The sequence below is a fragment of the Camelus bactrianus genome, chromosome 8 (genome assembly GCF_048773025.1).
Source record: "Camelus bactrianus isolate YW-2024 breed Bactrian camel chromosome 8, ASM4877302v1, whole genome shotgun sequence".
Classification (NCBI taxonomy): domain Eukaryota; kingdom Metazoa; phylum Chordata; class Mammalia; order Artiodactyla; family Camelidae; genus Camelus; species Camelus bactrianus.
This window is the reverse complement of record NC_133546.1, coordinates 74,285,696-74,309,348: the sequence shown is the minus strand read 5'-3', so window position 1 is coordinate 74,309,348 and position 23,653 is coordinate 74,285,696. Positions and strand designations below refer to the sequence as shown.

The 23,653-nt window shown below is 40.3% G+C and overlaps 1 protein-coding gene and 1 non-coding gene across 6 annotated transcripts in view; both read right to left on the bottom strand.

The window, feature by feature from the left end:
- Nucleotides 1-610: 610 nt before the first annotated feature.
- On the bottom strand, nucleotides 611-683 carry TRNAP-AGG (transfer RNA proline (anticodon AGG)). Its single transcript has one exon. It is a non-coding gene; the product is annotated as a tRNA-Pro (tRNA).
- A 13,178-nt stretch (nucleotides 684-13,861) lies between these two features.
- The window catches only part of ADGRB3 (adhesion G protein-coupled receptor B3), a 686,517-nt gene continuing 676,725 nt past the window's right edge, over nucleotides 13,862-23,653 (bottom strand). For 3 of the 5 annotated variants that reach the window (XM_074368743.1, XM_074368746.1, XM_074368744.1), the window contains 2 exons: nucleotides 22,145-22,249; nucleotides 13,863-15,653 (listed from right to left, as the gene is read on the bottom strand). In XM_074368743.1, the coding sequence (XP_074224844.1) occupies nucleotides 15,465-15,653; nucleotides 22,145-22,249 (294 nt within the window). In that variant the 3' untranslated portion in view covers nucleotides 13,863-15,464. Of the gene's footprint in view, nucleotides 15,654-22,144; nucleotides 22,250-23,653 lie in introns of all 5 variants that reach the window. The other 2 variants (XM_074368745.1, XM_074368747.1) reach the window with 2 other exon arrangements.

Below are 23,653 nucleotides of genomic sequence, written 5' to 3'. Positions count from 1 at the left end.
TACCTGTGCTGTCATTTCTTCTCAGGTCATAATCGTAAGCTCATTAGGACTAGATCTAAATGCCTATACTCAAAGCCCATCAAAATAATGCTTAAATATCTGGGCATGTCTATTTCTTACAAGTAAAAGAAGTCCAGTGGCAGCAAGAACTCTTATGGGGGCTCAAGATTTGTCAGGGGCCCAACCACCTTCTCTCCTGCTGTTTCTTTATGCTTAGTGTTTGGTCTCACAGCCCATGGTGCAGCCAGGGACAGCCTTCATATTTGCATGACTGCCAGCAAGAAGGAGCAAGGAAGGGCAACCCTTTCTTCTAATGAAACTTTCTAGAAGCCCCATGTAATACAGTACTCCTACTCACATCACACGGCCACATGTAGCTGCAAGAGAGGCTGGGACATGTAACCATTTAAGTGGTTAACACTATGACCAATTAAAAATCTAGACTTTGTTTAAGAAAGTAAAGGAAAAGGAATTTCTGGCAGATCTGGCAGGCAATCAGCTATCTTTGCCGTATTAGCTTTCCTGAATTTGCATTCTACTCATTGGAGATATCATTTATTGAGGATAGACTTTTAATTTAATTTAATTTAATTGCACTTAATTTTTTAACTGGAGGTACTGGGGATTGAACCCAGGACCTCATGCATCCTAAGCATGTGCTCTACCACTGAGCTGTACCCTCCACCCTCCAATTTCACTGTGATTCAACAAATAGAGTCAAAAATAAAAATGACCTTGGGGTAAGTTTCATGGGCTGGATCTTTTCCTATTACAGAGAATTTAAAAGAGCACTAGTAAAGAAGAGCGAGATAACAAATCCCCTGTATTTACAAGTGTTATTCTAAAGGAGAAAATACCTTCCTCAGTTGTGATTTTTACAAGATTTTTCCTACCAAGAATACTTGGCCAAGTGGGTGGGAGTGGCCGAAATCCAGTGCCCGTGAAGGCCAGCAGCCACGCTGTAGCCTCTGCTCTGTCTCCAGGGAAGCCTCCATCAAACCTCCCTCTGACTGTGACCTTCCGGCTGCTCCAGCCATGTCCTTGCTGCCTTTCTCAGACCCCTCCTGACTCCTCCTTTCAGCCCTTCTTCTGCCCTCCTTTTTCCTCTCACAACTCCCACTTCCATGTTCTCTGTTTTCTACCAGGTCTGACACTATTTCATATTTCCTTCTATGAAACCGTCTTTCTTTTTTTTAAATTCGTCCACACACATTGCAAGTCAAAGGGTTCTATAAGGGTTCTTATGAGAAACAGCAGACTCTTACCCCTACACCTCACCCTTTTCTGCTTCTAATTCAAACATATATTCAACACATCCTGCCTTGAGCCCCTCCTGTAAGCCCCACACTGGTCCACAGTCAGTATACGTTAGTGTGTAAAATAGATGAAACTCCTTGCCTGCAGCGACTTCTTTTCCTTCTGATTGGGAGGCACAGACAAAACACAGTAACTCTGCCAAGCAAGTAAATTACATAATATGTGCATTGCGGTAGGAGTTGTTGGGGAGAGAAAAGAGGGAGGGGAGGGGGTCCTGAGCATGGGAAGGAGATGAGGACAGAATTCTTTTTTTTTTTAACTGAAGTATAGTTAATTTAAAATGTTGTTTTAGTCTCTGGTGTATAGCATAGTGATTCAGTTATATATATATATATATATATATATATATATATATATATATACACACACACACACGTATATATTGTTTTTCATTATAGGTTATTATAAGTTATTGAGTGTAATTCCCTATGCTATAGTTGGTCCTTGTTGTTTATCTGTTTTATATATAGTAGTTCATATCTGCTAATCCCAAACTCCTAATTTATCCCTCTTCCTTTCCCTTTTGATAACCATAAATTTATTTTCTATGTCTGTGAATCTGTTTTGTAAATAAGTTCATTTGTGTCTTTTTTTTTTTTTTTAAGATTCCACATATGAGCGATATCATAGGGCATTTTTCTTTCTCTTTCTGGCTTACTTCACTTAGAATGACAGTCCCCAGGTCCATCCATGTTGCTGTAAATGGCATTATTTTATTCTTTTTTATGGCTGAGTGGTATTTCATTGTATAAATACATCACAGCTTCTTTATCCAGTCATCTGTTGATGCACATTTAGGTGCTTCCATGTCTTGGCTGTTGTAAATAGCACTGCTGTGAACATTTGGGTGCACGTGCCTTTTCAAGTTAGAGTTCCTTCTGGATATATGCTCAGGAGTGGGGTTGCTGGATGATACGGCGAGTCTATTTTCAGTCTTTTGAGGAATCTCTATACTGTTTTCCATAGTGGCTGCACCAAACCACATAGGGAGGGGTACTTTCAGGTCCTCTAGGCATAAGGTGAGCTTGTTCATTTTTAAGAAAATGGTTTGTGTACATAGCAGTATCATGACCCAAGTCCCATCATTCTGGCAGCCACAGGTGGAGGGTCTGTACGGCTGCAGGTGGACCAAACTCCCAGAACACAGGGGAGCATGAGCTCCATGGCTAAAGCAAAGCAAGAATCTGAACCAAAGGGTCAAAAACTTTTTTTCACCTTTAATTATCCTTCAGTTGTTTTCTTCAATATCTCTCCTTCTGTAGTAGGTAATGATTTAGAAGCAGTTTTCTTATTGGCCTGTTTACCTTATTTTATGTTTTCAAATACTTGAGTGATGATGAGAGGAAGGTGGGACACGTACTATGGGCCGCTTTTCTTTCTACAATATGTTGTACCGCTGTAACAGGGGAGAACACATCTGACTCCATATTGGATCTGTTCCTTTAGCTCTAACCCTGTGCTCTGTTTCCTGGGCTTAGTCATGTTGGTTCTGCACCTTTTGTAAAAAAATATTGCTTATAGCCTGAAATACACAGGAGAGCCTATTCTCAAGGCTCTGATCTTTAAAGATATTACCACTTTCCCATTCACATAGAGATAAAAAGTTGCAGAATAGAAAATAAAATTTGTCTTGTTGGAGGTTTGCAGGGGCACCATGACCTGACCTACATGGACAGCTGGAAGAACAAAGGATTCTGACACCAAGAAGTTTGCAACAACCAACCATACTGCCTCCCCATTTTAGTATAAAAAGAGTCTGAATTCTGACTTGGAGAAGATGATTCTCCAGGACATTAGTTTCCCATCTTCTCTGTCTGCCAGCTTTCTGAATATAGATGTAATCCCTTGCCCCAACACTCATCTCTCAATTTATTGGCCTGTTGTTCAGCAAGCAGTACAAGTATGGACTTGGTAACAGCCAGCATTTAAAATTTTTAACTAACATGTTTATTTTCTTTTGGAAATTGGAGAATTAAATTGGGGGCTACATCAATTATAAAACTGTGGTGAAACCATCTCTATGAAACTCTAACTTCAACGTTTTGATTGACGCAATGTGCCATGTGAAGACAAGTCTGTGAGGGTCACACCTCCCTGAACATCTTGCTGGAAACCTCAGTTGCTTTGTGACAACAGTAACCCATATTCACATGTTTGGTGTTGTTGGCAGTGATGTTATAGGCGGATGCTGTATCTGAACACAAGCTTTGCTCGAAATGTTATAACAATTTAAATAATTCAGATACCTGTCTTTTCTGCAAACTTAAAAACATAATTTAGGATAAGCAAATTTTATTCCCTGAAAATCTGCTGAAGTGTTCTAGAAAGATCTAGATGTCAGGTAATTACAGTGCTAGTTTTCTTTTACTGGGAAGGAGAACTATTGAAGTTATTCCAATAACTTTTATGGACCTCTTTTTAAAAAATTATTATGTGGTTAGGTAACATTTTTCAAGGTCATCAGTAGCTCTCCCTGTGGGACAGTAACTGGAAGAAATTCTCCGCATTACTTTAGCAGTTCAAGGCCCCATCAGCCTACCTACAGATGTATTTTCAAATAAACATCGGCAAATTTTTCTTTTTGTACAGTGTTCTTTTCTGAAAAATAAGAGATCATTTGTGTTTCTTTCAGAAATAATAGATCAGACTCTGAGGTCAACAAAGCAAAGATTATTGCTGCAGGGTTTGCAAATATTCTATTGTGTGTGGGGGGGTCTTAGGGTTAGTCACTGCCCTAGAGAAGCTTTTCTAGAATGTTCCCAGACTTGGGGTGGTAGACAGAGTAGTGCCCAGGGTCAGGAAAGATTGGACAATAGCTGCTATGCCCCTTTGAGCCTTCAAGCTTTGCAGAGGAGAAGTCAGTCAGGTTAAACAGGGTCAACTCACCAGGAATCAACTAGGTGAAAAAAATCCCTTAACTGAACACCACTTGGCATTAGAAAAATGGATTTGAGAAGTCGGATTCTGCTTGTAATCAAATAGAGAAAAAGCCTCTTAGCGATAAGGCAGAGGAAATACATGGCTACACCTCACAAGGGTCTGTTCCCTGTCACCAACCAGTATTGGCAAGTGGTGGCTTTCTGTCACTTCCAATTCTGCTTTGCGGATGTCCCCAACCACACTTTCAGCTCTGCTGATTACATCAGGAAACGAGTCGGCTGCCTGGTAATCTACTTTTTAATAACTTAGTTCTTAACTGCATTTGTTATCCTGATTAGAAGAGAAAAAGATTTCTTCATTCTCAGAAAAAGGAGTCAATCATTGCTGCTGGTGGGTATTTACATGGGGTCAGGCCAGTCTTATCGTATATTTCAATCTCTTCTTACTCTCTCTGAAGAAAGAAGACATTTTCATAGCACCTCTCCTAGAAGATTATGTCACTGGATTGCGTTACCCAAACAGCTGTTCCCTGTGATGTGACGGTGTGTGAAATGGTCTTAAAGAGCTAACTTTCTTCTTTTTTTCTTTTAGGAGAGTTTGGGAGCATTAAAACAAAGTGTTTTGTTTCATTAAAAACAAAAAGGTACTAAAAATTTTTAAAAAGCTATACATTCTCAAGGGCCTTGTCAAACAGTAAAATGAGGCATGCACCATGAACTTCTCCCTTGGGACACCAGCAGGGGACACTTTTATCTTCCTTATAAACCCTGGGCTGGTCAGGAGATGGCACTCCATGGAGATTTACGTTCCTGAAAGTTCAGCCAGGGCTGAAAAGAATCACATGGCCTCTTTCTTGACTGACAAACATTTCCCCAATATGATCTTTCTATATTTGGCTAATATGACTCATTGCAGTGTTCATAAATTTTATGGGTCAAAATCCCTCATTGGAATTGTAGACTCTCTAAGTTGGAGCAGACCTTAAAACGTCACCAGATTCAACACACTTTCCGCCAAGAAGTAAAGTTATTACTAGATCTACTTGGCTGTCCCACCTTCTACAGAACTGGGAATCATTATGTTCATATACACTGCCCCTCCTGTCTTGCTGTTATTCGTTTCCTCCTCTGACACATATTCTTGTCTGGCAGATTTTTGTTTCCATCTCTCATGCATTAGTAATCAAAACAATTGTTCTTTTGGGCCACTGGGAATAGTAGTTAGTGGTTGTTGTTATAATCAGCTGTAGCTGAGGTTGAATGACTTCCTGAAGTTAAAAATCTCATTCTTAATCTTGACCAGTACTTTGGCGAAAGATAAAAATGGACTTCAAGCAGATGAAAAACCACATTCGTTTCTCTAAATATGAGACTTCTGTGGTGCTGTTATTACATTTGCACAGTGAGTTTATACTGTTTACTAGAGAACTAATTTCCCTTAGACAACATAGCTAAAAAAAAACCTGTGTTGGAAAAGAAATTAAGAAGATTTGTTCGTTGTTCATGGCAACAACTGGCACACAGCTGCAGGTCCCTGGGCCGCGGTCTTCACAAAGGTCCCTGTGGCTGGACATCCCTCTCAACGTCTCAGCATGTCCCCTGCATCCCCATCACCTGCCGCTGCCTTCTCCTCTTACCACCTGCCCTGCCTTCCCATTCATGACACCAACAGTGCTTCTTGGTCTCTCTGTTTGCACAGTGTTTTCCCCAAAGACCAGCTGCCTTGTGATTCCCATGAGTCTTACATGCTTCATACCTATGCCTTTTCTATTTCTCTTAACTTAGCTGTCAGTTCTCAACCTGATCATCTCTCTTTGTCTTCCTACCTCGCCCCTCCTTCCACTCTCCCCTTCCTCATCCACCAGCCCCTAAAAATAATGGTCCTGATTTTAATCCAAGTGTTGCCGAAAAACACTGGCAAATCGATGTTCATTCTCTGATTTCTATTTTTTCAAGTCTTCTTTCCATTTGGTTTTTCATAAATTTTTTAACAGCAGAAAATCTTCCTAGCCAAGGAGTATATGAACGTATACCATTTTGCAAGAGTATGAAATGCAATGAGGCAGATGCCTGTGAGTGCCTACCAGCTTCTCTTGGATGTGCAGTTAAAGGCAGCAAGATGATTCCTTTGAATAATGAAATCATTTTTAGAGATTATTCTCTTTGAGTGTCAAATGATAAATTTGGGGGGAAAAAAATCTTCCATGCTAGAATGATAACACTGGAAGTTAATTATACTAATTGAAACAGGGTCAGGAAGGTCCCTGAACAGCTGTAGCAAAGTGAAGCGTTGGAAATTATGAACAAGGGCTAGAATCTTGCTCTATAAACACACGGTTGTCATAATGTCACTGTCAACAGGAAGATGTGCACCCTCAGCTCTGCCGTGTCCCGGGAAGGGTCTCTGCTTGGGCTCCTGAGGTACCTGGACGGGACGCGGTTACTAACAGTTTTTTGGTTGCTCCAAAATAGCACTTAGAGAATTACCTTTAAAAACTGCACAAAATAATCTGTAGCGTGTGATGCTCTTTTATACCATCGTGATGAAGTTTTCCTTTGCCACCGGGTAGATGATCTGCACCATTAAAGGGACTGTGATGAGGACAAATCCTCGGTGCCTGTTCAGGAGGCCACCAAATGGAATTCTGTGATGCTCTCTCTACTTTGCCGCCAAACTTGGCAGGGACAGAGGGGAGCACTAGGCCCACGCTGAGAATGCTGCTTCAGCCCATGCACCGTCTCAGCATGACAGCCAGCCCTGAACAGTTTCACACACGCCTTGGTGTTTCCTCTCTCTCTTACAGCCTGGCCAGTGAGCCTCCCAGCAAATGAGGACACGGGTTGGTAAAGCTGGAGAACCCTGAAACTGATTGGAGCACCTAAATTCATTTCATTTTCATTTCTTTTTCTTTCTTTTCTTCCCCTCCCCCCTTTTTTCAAATGGAGGTACTGGGAATTGAACCAGCTACCTCCAGCGTGCTCAGCATGTGCTCTACCATCTGAGCTGTGCGCCCTCCCCCCCGACTCCCATGGAGAGCCTCAGTCCAAAGCATGATGAGTGGTATGCTTTCTATCTGCACCTGGCTCCGCGGAGAAAAGCAGGTCCAGCTCTTACCCATTGGATAAATGACCGAGAGTGAAATTGTGCAAAGAAAGTGCTTTACCCAAAATCTCCCATGGGATGAGCCATTTGACGTGGCTGGTCTGTCTGGAGGTTGGATCTACAGATGTCTGGAAGTGAAAGGAAAGGGAACGCTGCCCGAAAGCTAGCTCTATGCCCAGGTCCTACAACACGAGTAAAGAAAAGTCCTCCTCGTGATGGTCACACGGTGGAGGCTGTTTGCTCAGAGTGAGTGGTGGGAACACCTCTCTTTGTCAGCAGTCTGTCTGCTGAGGTGATGAGTTGGCAGGACTCAGGGATGAAGAGGCTTTGCCAGGAATTCACTTACTTCTTTATTCTGCTTCCCTGATCTTTGGGCCACTGGCAAGATTAGGTGGTGAAAGAAGGGCCAATCAGTTGTTTCCAGGGCTCTGTTTCCCTCTCCTCCAGTGAGGAGATGAGCAAGAAGCAGCTACGTGAAAACCGGGGACCAAATCCCTTCCTCCACCTGCTCAGGCTCAAACATGAGAATCACTGGACGTGGACTCAACAGTTCTTATTAAAGGCTCAGATGGTGTCTATCTGTCTGTCTATCTATCTATGAACATGATCTGCTTTAGCAGCCTGATGATACTGGCCTCTAAGCAAAAGTTACTTTGACATCAAACTCTGGGATCTCGGTCTCTCACGTGCCCTCCTGTGAAACCAAACCAGGTCTTGTGTTCTGGGGAAGCTCTGGGCTGTTCTTTCTCAGCATCCTTCTGTGTTGAAGGGGGCAGTCTTCTGAATACCCATGTCTCTCTGCTTGATTCTGCCCATCTGCCCTTCATTCATCCAAAGTATGAGTTTAGCCTTGAACTTTCTACTATCTGAAAATTATCCAGTTTTCAGCAGAATCATCGGGAGCTTAGACTCTGGGGCTGAATTATGAGGATGAGTCTCCTGGATCTGCTATTTACTGCCCTGTGTGGTGTTGGAGATGTCATGGCTCTCAGTTTCTTTACTGTAAAATGGGAATAATGGTAGAACTTGCCTTTTAGATTAATTTTAAGAATTAAATGAATATTTACTTTATGTATTCCAAATACATAAAGAATTCGTAAGCACTCAGAAAGAGATTATGATTATTATTAAAACCTCTGTTTTGGAAAATCATACTCATGGGTGATTTCTTGAAGTAGATTGGGTGGTCTTTTATTTTTGGATTCAGCCTAGGAGAGCTTTGTCCTTGTTAGCACAATGTTTTGACTCTGTAAAACTGGTTTTGGTGATTGTACTTGGGGGTTAAATATTTACTCGTATGAGGATTCGCTAATGAAAGAGAAACAATAGAGTGTGTATAATGTTTTTTTAGAAAGACTTATTTTAAGAAATCGATTCATGTGATTGTGGGGGCTGGTGAGTCTGAAATCTGTGGGGCAGACCAGCAACTGGAGACCCTGGAGGAGTTGATGTTGCAATTCTAGTCTGAGGGCATCTGGGGGAAGAACCCCTTCTGCACTGGGAAACCTCAGTCTTTTTATCTCAAGGTCTTCCACTGATTTTATAAGGCCCACCTATACTATAGAGGGTATCTGCTTTAGTCAAAGTCTACTGATTTCAAGTTTAATCTCATCCAAAAAATACTTCACAGTCACATGTAAGCAGGTGTTTGACTGAATACTGTGGTCTGGTTGAGTTGAGATATAAATGAACCATCACGTGACACTTCAAGAAGAGACATGACAATTATCTTCTGTAAAGCTCAGGGAATTTACAAGGAGGCCATTGATAAGGAATTTATCACGTAGCACAGCATGAGGGTTCATGGGATGCAACTCTGGGTCTTCAGCTTCTATGGAGGAAGTGTTAGCTTTCATCATAGGGACACTGTGAACTCCGCAACTAATTACAGTCTCTATATCTGCATTGGTTGCTAAGAAGCCATCTCTTGTGGCCGCTCCAGAGAAGAATCTAGAATGTTGAGGCATACATTTTGGGTGTTAAGTTAGCCTCTGTGTCACCTTGATTGTTTTTCCTCAGTTTTCTTTTTTCACTTATGTCTCAATGCCATTTCCAAGTCTTTCCACAGCACACTCATCTTTCTTTTCCCCATAAAACATTAAATTATTCTAATTCTGCTTGTTGGTCTGTGTGTCCCCAAAGATACTAAATCCTTTGAAACTAGGGACCATGTTTTACTCACTGTTTCATCACCACCTCCTAACACAGTGTCTACGCTGCAGCTGGCTCTAAATATTTGCTGAAATAAATATATTTATATGTGTGTGTGTGTATATATATTTGTAAACCACCTCAAGTTCACTTCAGAATAAAGCACAACATAATTACTACATAAAATTATCTTTCAGTCTCTATACACAATTCTCCATGAATTTTAGAAATGCAATTCTAGATTTGAGAGAGAGAAAAAGAAAGTACAAGATCATGTTAGACCTTCATTTGAAAAGTGGACACAACCTCCAAACCAATTAAACAGAAGAACATGGGTAGAAAGCCTGACCTTCAATTCTAATCTTTGTTGAAAATTGCTTATTAAAAGCCTGCTGGCTCCTCCTCCAGGAGTTTTGTGGTTTTGGTGAGGAGGAAGGTGTGATCAGAGACTCTCTTCAAGAGACTTTGAGGCCTCTTACATAGGTGGTTGCTAGCAGAAGGGTTATTTTCACAATGAGCTGCTTGGCTTTTCATAAGGGTAAGAAATGCTCAATGCTTCTAGGTGGGTGTTTTCATGAGTCTGGACTCCAGTGGATTAAGCTCCTGGATGAGCCTTAACTTTTGAGCTGTTATTTAAATATCAATTCATTGCCTTGTGACCAAGAAGGCCTTCACACTGTCCTCACTTGACTGAACTTCAGACAGGATTCTTCTTGACTCTCTAGGCCCCTGGCCTCCCTTTTCTTAGAGCATTTACTTCAGAAAACTTGGAATTGTAAGTCCTCTATCTGTCTCTGTGAGATGTAGACCTTTTAAAAAGCCTTTGCAGGCTCTGCAGGCCAGGGATGTCTTTCTCCAGCACTTGAACCGAATCTCTGAAATGTGAGCATCAGGGAAGACGGGACCTCCACGTCCCAGTCTCTGTGGGAGAGTAGGAAGGAGCCCAGCTTCAACGGGAGTCTTGCTTCAAGAGTAACTCTCTCTCCCCTCAAAAAGAGATGAGGAAGTTTACCTTCCTTTTGGGTAAGGCCAATTACCAATCTGCACCTCTATCCCATCGCTATGTGAATCAGAAGCCAAAGCATCTTTTTTCTTTTCTTTCTTTTTTTTTTTTACATTTTAGAAAGGTAAATATTTCTGAACCAGTACGTCATATCAGCAAGTTGTGTGGTAGAAAGGTACAAGGAGTCCAAACGCAGAGATGATTGGTAAGCTCAGAATTGAAGAAAATTAGGAGTTCTCATCCTTACTTGTAACATTTACCACTTTCACTTTGGAATCATTTTGGCTTAAAGAGCTACAGCTATTGTTGACATATGAGAAAAACCCTTTCTTGGAATCACTGCTGGCTAAACACTGACAGTTCTTGAAAAATTCTTCTTGCTGCAGTGGGCTTACTTTCTTTCACTGTGATAATGTGGAAATTCACCTGACCAAATTTTATTTAGGTGTCTTGCCTTGAACTCTGGACCATCCTTGAGTTTAAACAGCTATCAGGAGACTCACCAAGCATGGAAGGGGGAACAACCTCCCTTACCCATCTGTCTATCCCAGAACTGGCCACCAAGAAAGACATTTCCTGTTCAGCTACCTGGTCCTACTGCCTGGCCATCCCACACTCCCACACCTCGTTCTTCCCTTTCTGCCTGGTGCGAAGGTTCTAGATCTGATAGTTGGAGTGTTCTCCTTATTGCAATAGCATTTTTTCATGTATCTTTTAAAATTTTTTATTGAAGTATAGTTGATTTTACAATGTTGTGTTAGTTTCTGGTGTACAGCGAAGTAATTAATTTATAGGTTATTACAAGCTACTCAATATAGTTCCCCGTGCAATACAGTAAGTCCTTGTAGTTTATCTCTTTTATATACAGTAGTATGTATCTGCTAATCCCACACTCCTAATTTATCCCTCCCTCTACCCCTTCTTCCATTAGTAATCATAAATTTTATTTTTCTATGTCTGTGAGTTTGTTTCTGTTTTGTAAATAATATCATTTGTATCTTTTTTTTTAACAACAGTCTTTTCAAATAAAGGCTATCCTCACCTAAGTCTGGATTTGTTTTTCCGTACCCCCCCTCCCCCAAATGATTGTCATTTTCTTTGCTTACCAAAGTTTCTTCAATCTCTTTATTTTTCTGGTTCTCTGTTCTTAAATCTCCTTTCTGTTGTACTACCCCAGTCACAAATAACTATGTCTCAGGGGGCAAGAGGATTTTGTCATGGGAAATTGTGTAGACTGACATGCTGGACACATATTTGTTTTGTATTCTTCGATGAAGTGCTACAAAATTGTAGAATTTCATTCATTGATTTTGACATAGGTAACGCTGGAAAAGCGTTCTCCTAAGAAGCTCAGAATGATTCAAAATTTATAAACCGAGTTTTTCCGAAGCCACGGTTTATTAACCACACCTTTTTTTAAACTACTATCGCAACTGGGTATTTTTACCGAGGGTCTGAATCCAATCTGAAAATTCAAGTTGGCTTTTCTTCCATCTGCTGTTGCCCATGTGCAGGCCATAACAAGACTAGTGGAACTGCAGCTACATTTAAAGTGGATCTGGGAGTAAAACAGCTGCAAATGGAACAACACGAGGGGTTACAGATCCAAATCTGTTTACGGTCACCTGTGAGTTTTGGATGAGCTGTGCTTTTCCGCTGCAGTCAGCTCCTGGCCTCAGCACTCCTGTGACAGCTAATCCATGTTTTCAGTTTTCAGTCTGTACTAGCCGCCTGACAAACGTCTCCAGGCAAGTTGTTGCTATTTGATTTGGGGACTTAATAATCTAGAAGAAACAACTAGAAACACCATGGCATCATGGGAATGGCCCCAAAGTAGAAGTCAGAAGACTTGAGCTGTAGTACTGGGCCTGTCATTTATTCATAGTGACCTTAGGTACGTCACTTAGCCACTTCTGAGCCCCATTTCCTTATCCCTCTTTCCAGAGTAACTAATTCCTGCCCTGTGTGGTAATCTGAAGGACAAAAAGACAAAATAATAAGAGCTTGTTAATATTTAAAGAATATTAGTACTTGTTTCATATACATCTGTCTTTAATATATTGTGAACTACCTAAAACAGAGGTTTTAGAGAAACAAACACATAATAGTTGTTCAGTAAACTCCTTTGGCTGTATGGCTGGACATTTATGACTATAAGCAATGCTAAAATAAATTCCACAAGTAGTTCAACAAAACCTTCCTTGCGGGAACATTATTGTGCGAGGTCCCTTAAGATATACGAAAATGGATCAGGCATGCCTCCAGGCACCTACAGTCCCATCCGAGGAAATCAGAAATGCATATAAAGAGCAAGACAAAAGATTTCAGAAGTCCTGGGAGAGGTGCCAAGGCAGTGCCCTAAGAGTTCCCAGGAGACGTTATTTTCTAGCGTGGAAAATCATGAAAAACTTGGTGAGAAAGACATTTGAGGGGTACCTTGAAGCATAAGTAAAAGCTGGTCGTGGGATAGGGGAGACCTTCCCGACCAAGGGCAGGAAGACCCTGGTAGGTCATGAGTGTGCAGTGGGCTCCGAGGGTCACGCTCAGCACTGTCTAAGGGGACAGCTGCAACCCCACTTTGGCGAAGCGTGTGTGTGTGTGTGTGTGTGTGTGTGTGTGTGTGTGTGTGTGTGTGTGAGAGTGCAGCAGAAACTTGGAAGGGGTGAGCTAGAAGAGGGCTTCCTTAAACTTAGGGTCCCTTGATACTTACTAACCTGCATTTTTTTCTATAGATAAAAAACAAACAAAAAGCACCACCATGGCTTGGCATCCTTCTTAGAAAAACCTAAAACTTTACCCTAACATTTTTAAGTATGCAATTTTGGGTTAGCTTTCATATATTCATCAAATATTCAAACATTTAGAGTTATCAGAGAAAAATAGAAGTGAAAAAGTGTAAGATTTTGTTCTACAGCCATGGATAGTACAGTTTTAGAAGAACTATTAGTCTAATAGATTGAATTTATGGTTTTAAACATCTAGAATTTGTTTTCGAATATATGCTTATTGTGGGTTTTTCCCCAGCAAGATTCTACAGTTCGAAATGGGGAGCTGTATATATGATTTTCATCCATTCTGCAAGTTACTGAGATGGGGCTGAGTTGATATTCATATATGTGTATATAAATCATACACGAATATATGTATATGTATGTAACATCATATATGCATATAAAATCATACACATATACATGCATGCATATACATGTGTGTTTATATACAACAGAGAGAGGAAGTGAGAGAAATTTACTAAATATTCCTATCACCAGAAAGTCGTCTGATAAATTTAATAGGCATTAAATATTACAATTACATTATAATTGGCATAAAGTTTATTTTTATTGAAAAACCAGTCCTGGGTTACGTGATACTCTTTTTTGCATAACGATGTCACTTTTATTTTTAAAATCTGATTAAAAATATACTTCTCACGTCTTTACATTGAGCGCATTATGGGCGTCTGACAGGATTCGGTTTTAAGGCTCTAGCTCAGAGGCGCGCTTGAGGTTGGAGCACCTTGGTTTCTGCCCGGTGGCTGCGCGGCGGGGTTGGGGTCCCCACGGTCACGGGCCGCAGGAGCCAGCTCACGTGAGTTTTGGCCGGACCACAGAGGACCACGCAGCTCAGGTTTAACCGGCCAACTAATCTAAATAAACGTTCTAGAAAATGGGAAGGCCCCAGTCTCCTCTCCACTCCCTTTGCTGCCCTGAAAGGCAATCCCATCCGTTGCAAAGATGCTGAAATGGCTGCAACCCTTCCGCCCCGGTTTCCTGGAGCGCTGCTGCGAGGGCGCGGGGGCGTCGCCCTGTGGCTCTAAGGCCAGAGAGGCCACGGGGCACAGCTCTGCTGTCGGCTCACCTCGGGCTCTTCAAACCAGGGATCAACCATCTACCCAATACGTTCACTCCTATTCTCCTTCTGCTAGAGAATCTACAGATACGATTTTTAAAACATCCTGAATAGGTTCCTTTACCCATACGCTGTGAAGAACAGTGGTACAGTTTCCTTTGTGAAACATGCAATGAACTTCATGCCTTATAATAAACATTTTCCCTGTATTTTTTTTTGTTGTTTGATAACTTACTATTTTCTGCTAGTAGTTGTCTTTTTGCCACAAGATAGAAAAAAAAACCCCACAAATATTTATGTAAAAGTATGATGGCAGTAGATTTCTGACAAGCCCCATTTATATGGTACATTGTTCCAAAGGGTGTATGAATGGAAAATACAGAAGCACTATACACACTTACTATTACATTTGAGAAATCATTAACCTCAACGGAGTAATAATGGTACGCTATTAAAACCAGGAATACACTTTCAGTATCTGCATTGAGAAAAAAAAAAAAACTTTATAAATATGTAAATTTCCTTTCAACAAATCCAAAATAAAATGCACTAAAAAACTGATATGTAGACAAAAGTTTATTTACACCATACAACATTTTAAATATTTTATACACAGCTGCAGCAGAGAAAGCTACTCAGAGCTTTCCAGAGAAAACTGCAATAATAAAGATGTGAAATATATTATTCATATAAAAGTGAGATTATTACTTTATTGCATTTAAAGCAATGAAGAATGTAGCTCAACAAACATTCATTTAATGACAAAAACTTTGCTTTTATATTATAAAGTAAAAAGTGTAGTAATGGCCAAACAGACTGTTATAAACTTTAAAAACTGCATAAATATATACATTGTGCTTCACGGTGAAGTTTTTTGAAAACTAAACCAGATGAAGCAGTTACAACATGAATCGTTGCTTGAGGTTTATCTATAAAGATTACCTTACAAATCCATTCCACGGGTACTTACAACACAGGATGTCCCGAACTGTACACCTGGTCCTCTCTAGTGAGAAGTTACCATAGCAAACACCAGTGACATTTGGCACGTAGAGGTGCTGGCAGAGGAGAGTCACACTGTTCATATAGAAACGTCAGGCTTCCCAAGTCTTAAGTGTCAGTGCAACAAATTTTGTCTCCACCTCAGTCCATGTCGCTTTTGTTAAACTTCTGTTTGAAAGTCACCCTCCTGCACGTCCAGAGGCAAATTCAGACATTTCTCCCACTCTGCTGGCCTCAGTTCCAATGCATCCTTTGCCTCTGTGTCTAAGACATTGATTGTGGTGTAATGTTGGTATTCACTGGGGTTTTTGAAAGTGTCCCATGGATTCTTGTTTGGTGCTGGGTTTTCCTGTTGAGAAGACACAGGGAAAGAGTGTCATTTATGTAACGACTAGGATGGCTGCTTGTTTGAAATCTCTAAGAAGAGAACGCGTTTGTAAGCTTAAGCCAGTTTATGTGATTCAGAGATGATTGGAAATTGTGGCCAGCTGCAGGAAATGGTTTTGATTTTACTTTTCTTTCACGGAACAAACTGATGAACCCTTTCTTTGAGTTATCCTAAAAATTTCCAGCAATCCAAGGAAGTGAATAGTATTAAAGAAGGTGTAATAGACGCATGGTTTGTTTTGGGCATCCTGTGAAATGTCAGTACAGCTATGTGTTCAGGTTGGAAGGAGCGTGAAGTTATCATGAAGATTAAATGCAGAAAGTTTAAGTGTTTTGGCAGTCTTTGGTGGGATAAAAAAATTGAGGATGCATAATAAAGCATGTCATGTAATAATAAAAACCATAACCCAAATTAGCCATATTTCATATAATAAAATTTTAGATAACTATCTTTGCTTAGTTTTTCTTCAATAAATTATCCTTTTTAGAATATGAAAAATGCTGCTATCTTCCCTTATGTAATTTTTTTTTCTGCTGCGCATTCTTCACAATTTTCTACATACTTGGGCTGCATGTTAGCAAAAATCCTTTCAAAGAGCATAGCTTCTTGGAAAATACATCCAGCGATGTAAGCATTTTTTTAAAATGTCTACAAGCCATCACCCCTTCTTAGGTTTCACGGTCCACACCCTCTTACTACCTAGGATTTAGGATCTGCCTAATTATGACTGCACCAAGACCTTCCATGTTGAAGGTGCTTGATAAGTGCATGAGCAGACATCATTTGCAGCTTCCAGAGCCTGATAGCTTGCTGACATTCAGCAGTGAAATTGTTTTAAAGAAGTCATGTTTAAAGATTTCTGTAAAATGCGAGGCTCTGAATGGGATACACTAAGCTGAGTAACGTCAAAGAACAAGAAGGAAACCATGACTGAAAGTGCCTTAGGAAAAAATTAAACCAAAACACTAAAACAGCTATCATTGTTGAAAGTGTCCTTTACCCTCCCCCACCACAAACTCCGACCTTCAACTGACTACAGTCAATTAGCAGGGCAAACATAAAGCTGGCCCTTGAATAATGACTTGGGTTCTGCTCAATGTATAAAAAATCATTCTCTAGTCTGGATAAGCAAAAGAGACAACTTATAGAAACACTTATAACTAGAAATTAATTTATTAAAATTCTCAATGTATTAGATGTTTTCAGCCCTTATGAGCCTTAATCATGAGGACATACAAGAGAAAAATACCTAATAGTAAAGGTTTAATAAAAAGCTAACCTTTAGGGTTATGCAGGGGATTAGTTCTGATTTAGTCTAAGACCCTGAAGTCTCATGAACTACAGTCTTATAACTCTCCCCATTTCTCTTGCCCTTTTTTTTCCCCCCTCTCTCCTTCCTTGCTTTCCTTCAACCCATATTTATTTATCAGCTGCTCTGTGCTGGGCATCACAATCAGCACTAGGGAGAGGAATGTGATAAATCAAATATGGAAAGCACGTGATCCACCAGGCAGCCTCAGATTTAAAGCCTGATAACATGCAGGTCCACAGTCCAGTTGCTTCATTTCCTATGAATGTCACCTTGAGCAATTTACTCCATCTCGCTGAACCGTCACTTTAATATTTGCAAAACAGAGATGTGCTTTGTACTGTGGGCCGAAGGAGATGGCAAAATGTGCAGATCATTACCCACTTTGTGGGGCTGCAAAAAATTAAAAAATGTGGAGGGACCTAGCATGATGCCTGATTTTAATAAATGCTCACTATACAGCAATCATACTCAGCATAAAGTGTTGATAGTTAAGTGGAGGTATAAAATATGTAGTTATATCTGTATTTGTGCTGTGGGAGCTCGAGGAAGGTGGAGAGATGGCTTTCTTTTTGTGGAAAGCACATAGACCTTTCTGAGAAGAGGGATGTTATGGCTGGCATAGAAAAACAGGTTTTGTCATGAAAACATACGTGTGGTTGGAGGTCGGATGGCTGGAAGGGCACGTGGACAAAGAAGGACAAATCCAGGGAGTGTGGAGATGGGACAACTTAGAACAGCAGCCAATTTATTTTAGTTGGAGTCAAAAAGAAAAGAAGGAAAAAAGAAAAGAAAAGAAAAGAAAAGAAAAAGACAAAGAAAAAAACAGGCAAAAGGTGAACTAAAGCCAGATCATAAGAGGTCTTGTATTCCACGCTCCTCAATTTGGAATTTATTTTGAAAGCAATGAAGAGTGGTTGGATGTCTGGGGGCAGGATGGGGATTTGAATCATTAGTCATCAACTGAAAGGAAAACTGGTGTAAATTCTGCTGAATCAAGCCATGGAGTGGATTGCTCCATCCTGGATGAGGTCTGTGTCTAAAGGAGCTTCCTGAGAATCCTTAGTGTGACAGGAAGTTGAATTAGTTCAATCCTAAAAAAATTCAAGATGGTTAAAGTGTTTGTTCCCTTGCTTTAAAAATAAGGGTTCCATTATGTTTGGAACAAGTGTGATTTTCCTTTTAAATTTTAAAGATCTAGCACCATGGATACATAAACTAAAAAGGCTAATTTTAAACCTTGTCAGGATGTCTAGATTCGAATCTCAAAGAGTATTGTTGCCACAGCCTGACTGGGTGAATTTCTGAGAGGTTCTATTAGTGGGTAATCAATTAGTTCAGAAGATTGGCTTTCTTATTCATCTCCTCTGGCATCCCACAGTACTCCCTGCTGCACTGTGGTTCTCACCACTGTTCACAAATGTGTGGACATTCTTTAGGTCAGAGGTATCTTTAGTGGTGAAGAACCTCTGCACCCAGCAATCAGAATGGGTACATGACGTACAGGAAGCCAAGAGCCCAGAAGTCTGGGGGTGGTAGGGGGTGGTACCCATGAGCTACCCATCATCCACTATGGCTGGGTGTGAGAGCTACCCATTGTCTTCTGTGGCTGGGTGTGGGAACTACCCATCGTCCTCTGTGGCTGGGTGTGGGAACTACCCATCGTCCTCTGTGGCTGGGTGTGGGAACTACCCATCGTCCTCTGTGGCTGGGTGTGGGAACTACCCATCGTCCTCTGTGGCTGGGTGTGACAGATTCTCACATGGAGAGTGTAATACATTCAATGGTCCAGGGTGTGCTCGACTGCAGAACAGCTCCGGGGATCACTTAATTCAACAGGGAGAGCTACCGGGGCCAGGAAATCTTTCAGTGGAGGCCGGAATCTTGATATAAAATTCAATCAGAGTTAGTATAAGTGCCTGAATTTATGTAGCTGTTTTACGTATGTTTGTTGTTGTTTGAACTGAAGTACAGAAAGGAGGAGATGTAGTTAAACTGAAGCATGTGTGATAAAGGCCTAATACACTATACACTTCACATAAGCCAACATGCATGAGGCTTCTAAAAATGCTAATTTGGTCTTAGGCTGTATAAGCAGAGACAGAATTTCAGCTGGATGTGAGAATTCAGAGCCATCCGAAACACGGCAGGGCAGCCTGAGTGTGTCCCGTGGCTCCCAGTCCAGGGGCAGACTGGCTGTGGATAAGTCTCCATCTTTTCTCCCCTCCTTCCCTTTCTCTTTTCTTCCCTCCCTCTTTTCTTCCTTTCCCTCCTTCTTCCAGCCTACCAGTATTGGGGACAAAGTGAAAGAGAATATGTTTATTCTGTATTCTACAAAAGGGAGAGTTTGGAGATGTTCTTTCAGGGGAGAGATCTTGATGGAGAAGAGGCAGACGCCAGGCGCGGTACAAGTGCCGTTAACAATGCCTTCTCCTGGCAGGTGACTCAAGGGCTGTCCTGCCTGGAAGAGGGACCAAATGGTCTGTCTTTTGGCTTCCTCTGATTCCCCCAAATTCTACATAATTATCATCATTTGCAGTGTTAGGCAGGTGTTGTGAGTAAGCAGCCAGGAAAAAAAAGAGGAAGGAAAGAGATTTTATTGAGGTTTTCATTTTAAAAATGTCTTTCTTCACCCAACTATGTACTGTTTCATTAGCAACGTGCTGCTATGAATTATATGACTGAATTAAGGATAATGAACTCACCCACACGTTCATTATTAATCAAAACTGAGTAAGGAATTTTTTTTCTCTCTTCTCAGATATTTAGGACAACAGTAAAGCAGCAGTGACAACCATCCTCCCCACTCCTAACCTCCCAAATAATAAATATTTATAAATCTTTTCTAGAAAAGGCATGCTGCTGCAGAGATGTGGTATAATTAGCGGACAATTCTGGTTGTCAGGAAACTGAGATACAGATATTTGGCCCATTAATGATTTAATACCCAGACCATACAAGGGGAAATTGCAATCATGTTATAGCAGTCGGCCAGCTGTATCTGGTGCATAAGGCTTTCGGATTTGTAAACATAACATTCTCCTTAAAAAACAAAACAAAAAAACAAAGTTTCTTCAATTTATTTCCATGTTAGCTTTCAATGTTTCAAAATGAACAGCTAGTGTGTTTAGGTCTAATCTCAATGGTGCAGTTTTCATTTTCCTGCTAACTAAAAATTGATGGCTTAATTTTGGGGGAGTAGATGAGAAAGAACTAGTCACTATATCTGAGTGCTTTCTGTATGCCCAGCGTTGCGCTGATGATTCCACATTACGCATGTTTCCTGCTGTATGGAGGACAATAGACTGATATACACAAACTGTTTATGTACACAAACTACTTAACAACAAAGACTTTAAGTGTATAGCATTTCCTATGACTTTCATTTAGCTAACACAGATTAAACCATTCTGACGTGCAGTAAATCAAGAGTAGCCATTTACTGAGAACTTGCCATGCGAGGCCAGCGTCATTCTTAGCACTGAGAGGAATACAAGAAAAACACACAGATGCACACATTCTTGCCCTTGATGTGCTAATGGTACTAATCAGGAAGCTGGGACCAAGACTCAAACACACGTGAAAGAATAGCATTGAGGGATATCAGACATGCCTGATGTTGGGCGGCGGAGGTCCAGCTTAGGGCTGCAAAAGTGTGAGGTAAAGGAGCACCACACTTGGAGTGAAGATGAGTGATGTCAGATGGATGCCCCAGCTCCAGCTGTCACTCAGCTTTTAGCCTCTCAAGGGCCCTACATGCTTTGGAAAGTATGAAGATCAAAGAAAGCATATTACTAATGAATGTTTTCTATGCTCAGTTTGGAAGCAGAAAATTGAGGCTTTGAAACTCGAGTTGGGTCATTTGTTTAAGATCAGATCATTTTTGGTGGAGCCCTCTACTACACATCTTCCTCAACTTATGATGGGGTTATGTTCCACTAAACCCATTGTATGCTGAAAATATAATAAGTCAAAAATGCATTTAATACACCTCACCTACCAAACAACACAGTTTAACCTAGCCTAACTTAAATGTAGTCAGAACACTTACAGTCAGGCAAAATCATCTAACACGAAGCCTGTTTTATAAGAAAATGTTGAATATCTCCTGTAATTTATTGAATACTGTACTGAAAGTGAACGACAGAATGGTTGTAAGTGTATCATTTGCTCACCCTCGTGATCGCGTGCTCACTGCCACTGCCTAGCAGCATGAGAGAGGATTGAACCCCGTATCGCTAGCCTGGGAAAAGATCCAAATTCAAAATTCCAAGCATGACTGCTACCGAATGTGTGTTGCTTTTGCACCATCATAAAGTTGAAATATCTTAAGTCAAATTGTCAGACTGATTTCTGGACTCCCGTTCCAGTGCCCTCACAAATAATCATGTAGCTTCCTCTGGAGCTTGACTGTGCCTTGTACATGGTAACCAAAACGTATCACTTCATTTGATTAAGTCCTATGCTGGGATTATAGGGGTGTGAATGATGAGGAGAGGATGGTCACAATCAACAATCAAAGCTCCGAGTGTTGATGTGTGTCTGGAAACTCTGGGAGACAAAACCTGCCACCGTACGTTTCCTGTAACAACTCTCCCTCTCTCTGTCTCTGTCTCTGTCTCTGTCTCTCTTTATATATATATACATATATATAGATAGATGACATACAGATAGATAAAGAAATTACATATGTTATATATAATCTATAAATTTATATTAGAACATATATTATCTATCTGTATTACCTATCTATATTATATATTACATTTTATGAAATGCTAGGTGTTCAAATGAAAATACTTAGTCAACTATTTGGATATCTGAATTAACTGACTTTTAACTCTAATGATAAAAAGGGCCAGGTGAGTCCAGCACATTTCTGATATATAACTAATTGCAATTGGACTTTATCATGGAGAACATTTGAAATACGAATAAAAAGCTTAAAGATTCTGTCATTCCTAATTTGCCTCTTAGTACATTCCAGGGCACATTTTGGGTGGGCTATTACTTTTTTTTTTTTCTGTGTACACCACTCCTATGTTCCCAAGACAACTGGGGGGTCCCCGGCGGGCAGGGATGATAGCGGACAGGACACATCATTCTCATGGCATCAGGCACTGAGGAAGCAAAGCATACTCACCAGGCTGCTTGTATTTGGTATGTCCCGAAATCTGTCCAAAGTTTGAAATTTCTGATTTAGTTCCTGGAACAGTTCCATGTGCCTCTTCCTTGTATGCATGACCTTCTGCAAAAAAGAACAAGATGGGTCTCATTCCTCATTTGATTTATGCATCCGAAGAAGAGATTGAATATTTTGCTTTCCTAATAAGGGAAATTGAGTTTTGCAGGCATTAGGAGGTCCCAAAAGATGCCGCAAATGCAGATGAGTCAGTTGCACCAAATCCATGTTTTACAGTCAGCACTTCTCGAACAGGAAGAATTGGCTTTCTCTTCCACTTACAAGATTACCAAAAAAAAAAAAATATTCTCTTGTGGGTGCATTAAAAATGCAGCAGCCATTCCTGTGTATGATTTTCATCAAAGTTAAAGCTGTTTTACAAAAAGCTGTTACAATATAAAAAAAAAAGTTTAAAAATTTCCACTTGTAAAGCACCCGAGTCTCTCAATGTTTGTCATGGGAAATATTACTTTTTTTTATATTTTATTTCTATAAACACTAAAATTCTAGCTGGCGGTACTAAAGGGGGAACAAAATCCCAGGACCTGCCATTTAAGTCTGACTCAGAGCAGTAAAGTGTCTGAAATATAACATGGAATCTAAAATCTGACAGTTTCCCTGTGAATAATAATTGAGCTTTGCAGAAGGAAAATCTGACCCATAGGTTTCATACATTTGTTTATGAAATAGTACAGAATCTTAACAGTTAGAACTCAGAGCATAAATAATGTGGTTGATACAAGTATATTAATATTCTTCCCTGATTATACCTTCTCCTCCAACTTCACTGTGATTCAACAAATAGAGTCGGAAATAAAAATGACCTTGGGGTAAGTTCCACGGCCTGGATCTTTTCCTATTACAGAGAACTTAAAAGAGCACTAGTAAAGAAGAGTGAGATAACAAATCCCCTGTATTTACAAGTGTTATTCTAAAGGAAAAAATACCTTCCTCAATTGTGATTTTTACAAGCTAAAAAAAAAAATCGAAGTTTTGGTGGTTCTCCAAGATTATGTCTTCATATTTGTGTAGGATTTTATCATCTTTTTAAGCATGAGCTTTGTAGCTCACCAACTGCTCATGTGGTTGCACAGGAAAACTCTATGCACACCTAAGCAGTGAGCTGAACATTTGGTCTATTGTTTTAATTATCGGATATTTTCAAAAGTAAGGATTTGTTTTAAAAAAAGAAATATATCTTCTGGGGGAAGGAATATCTATAATGTCTAATTTTCTTCTCAAAAGACACTTGTGAAGAAGACTTTATCTCCTGGAGAAAAAGGGAGGCAAGAAAGGAATGCAAATGGCGTCTTTAACATATTTTCAAAAGCCTTATTCTCTCTTATGCAACTTTAATTCCCTGTGTTTAACGAATCTGTGTGTAGGCAATGATACTTTGTTTAACTAATTCTTCTACTTTCCTTAGCCTACTTTTAGACAAGAGACTACTGCCCTTTTGAGTCTTGCTAT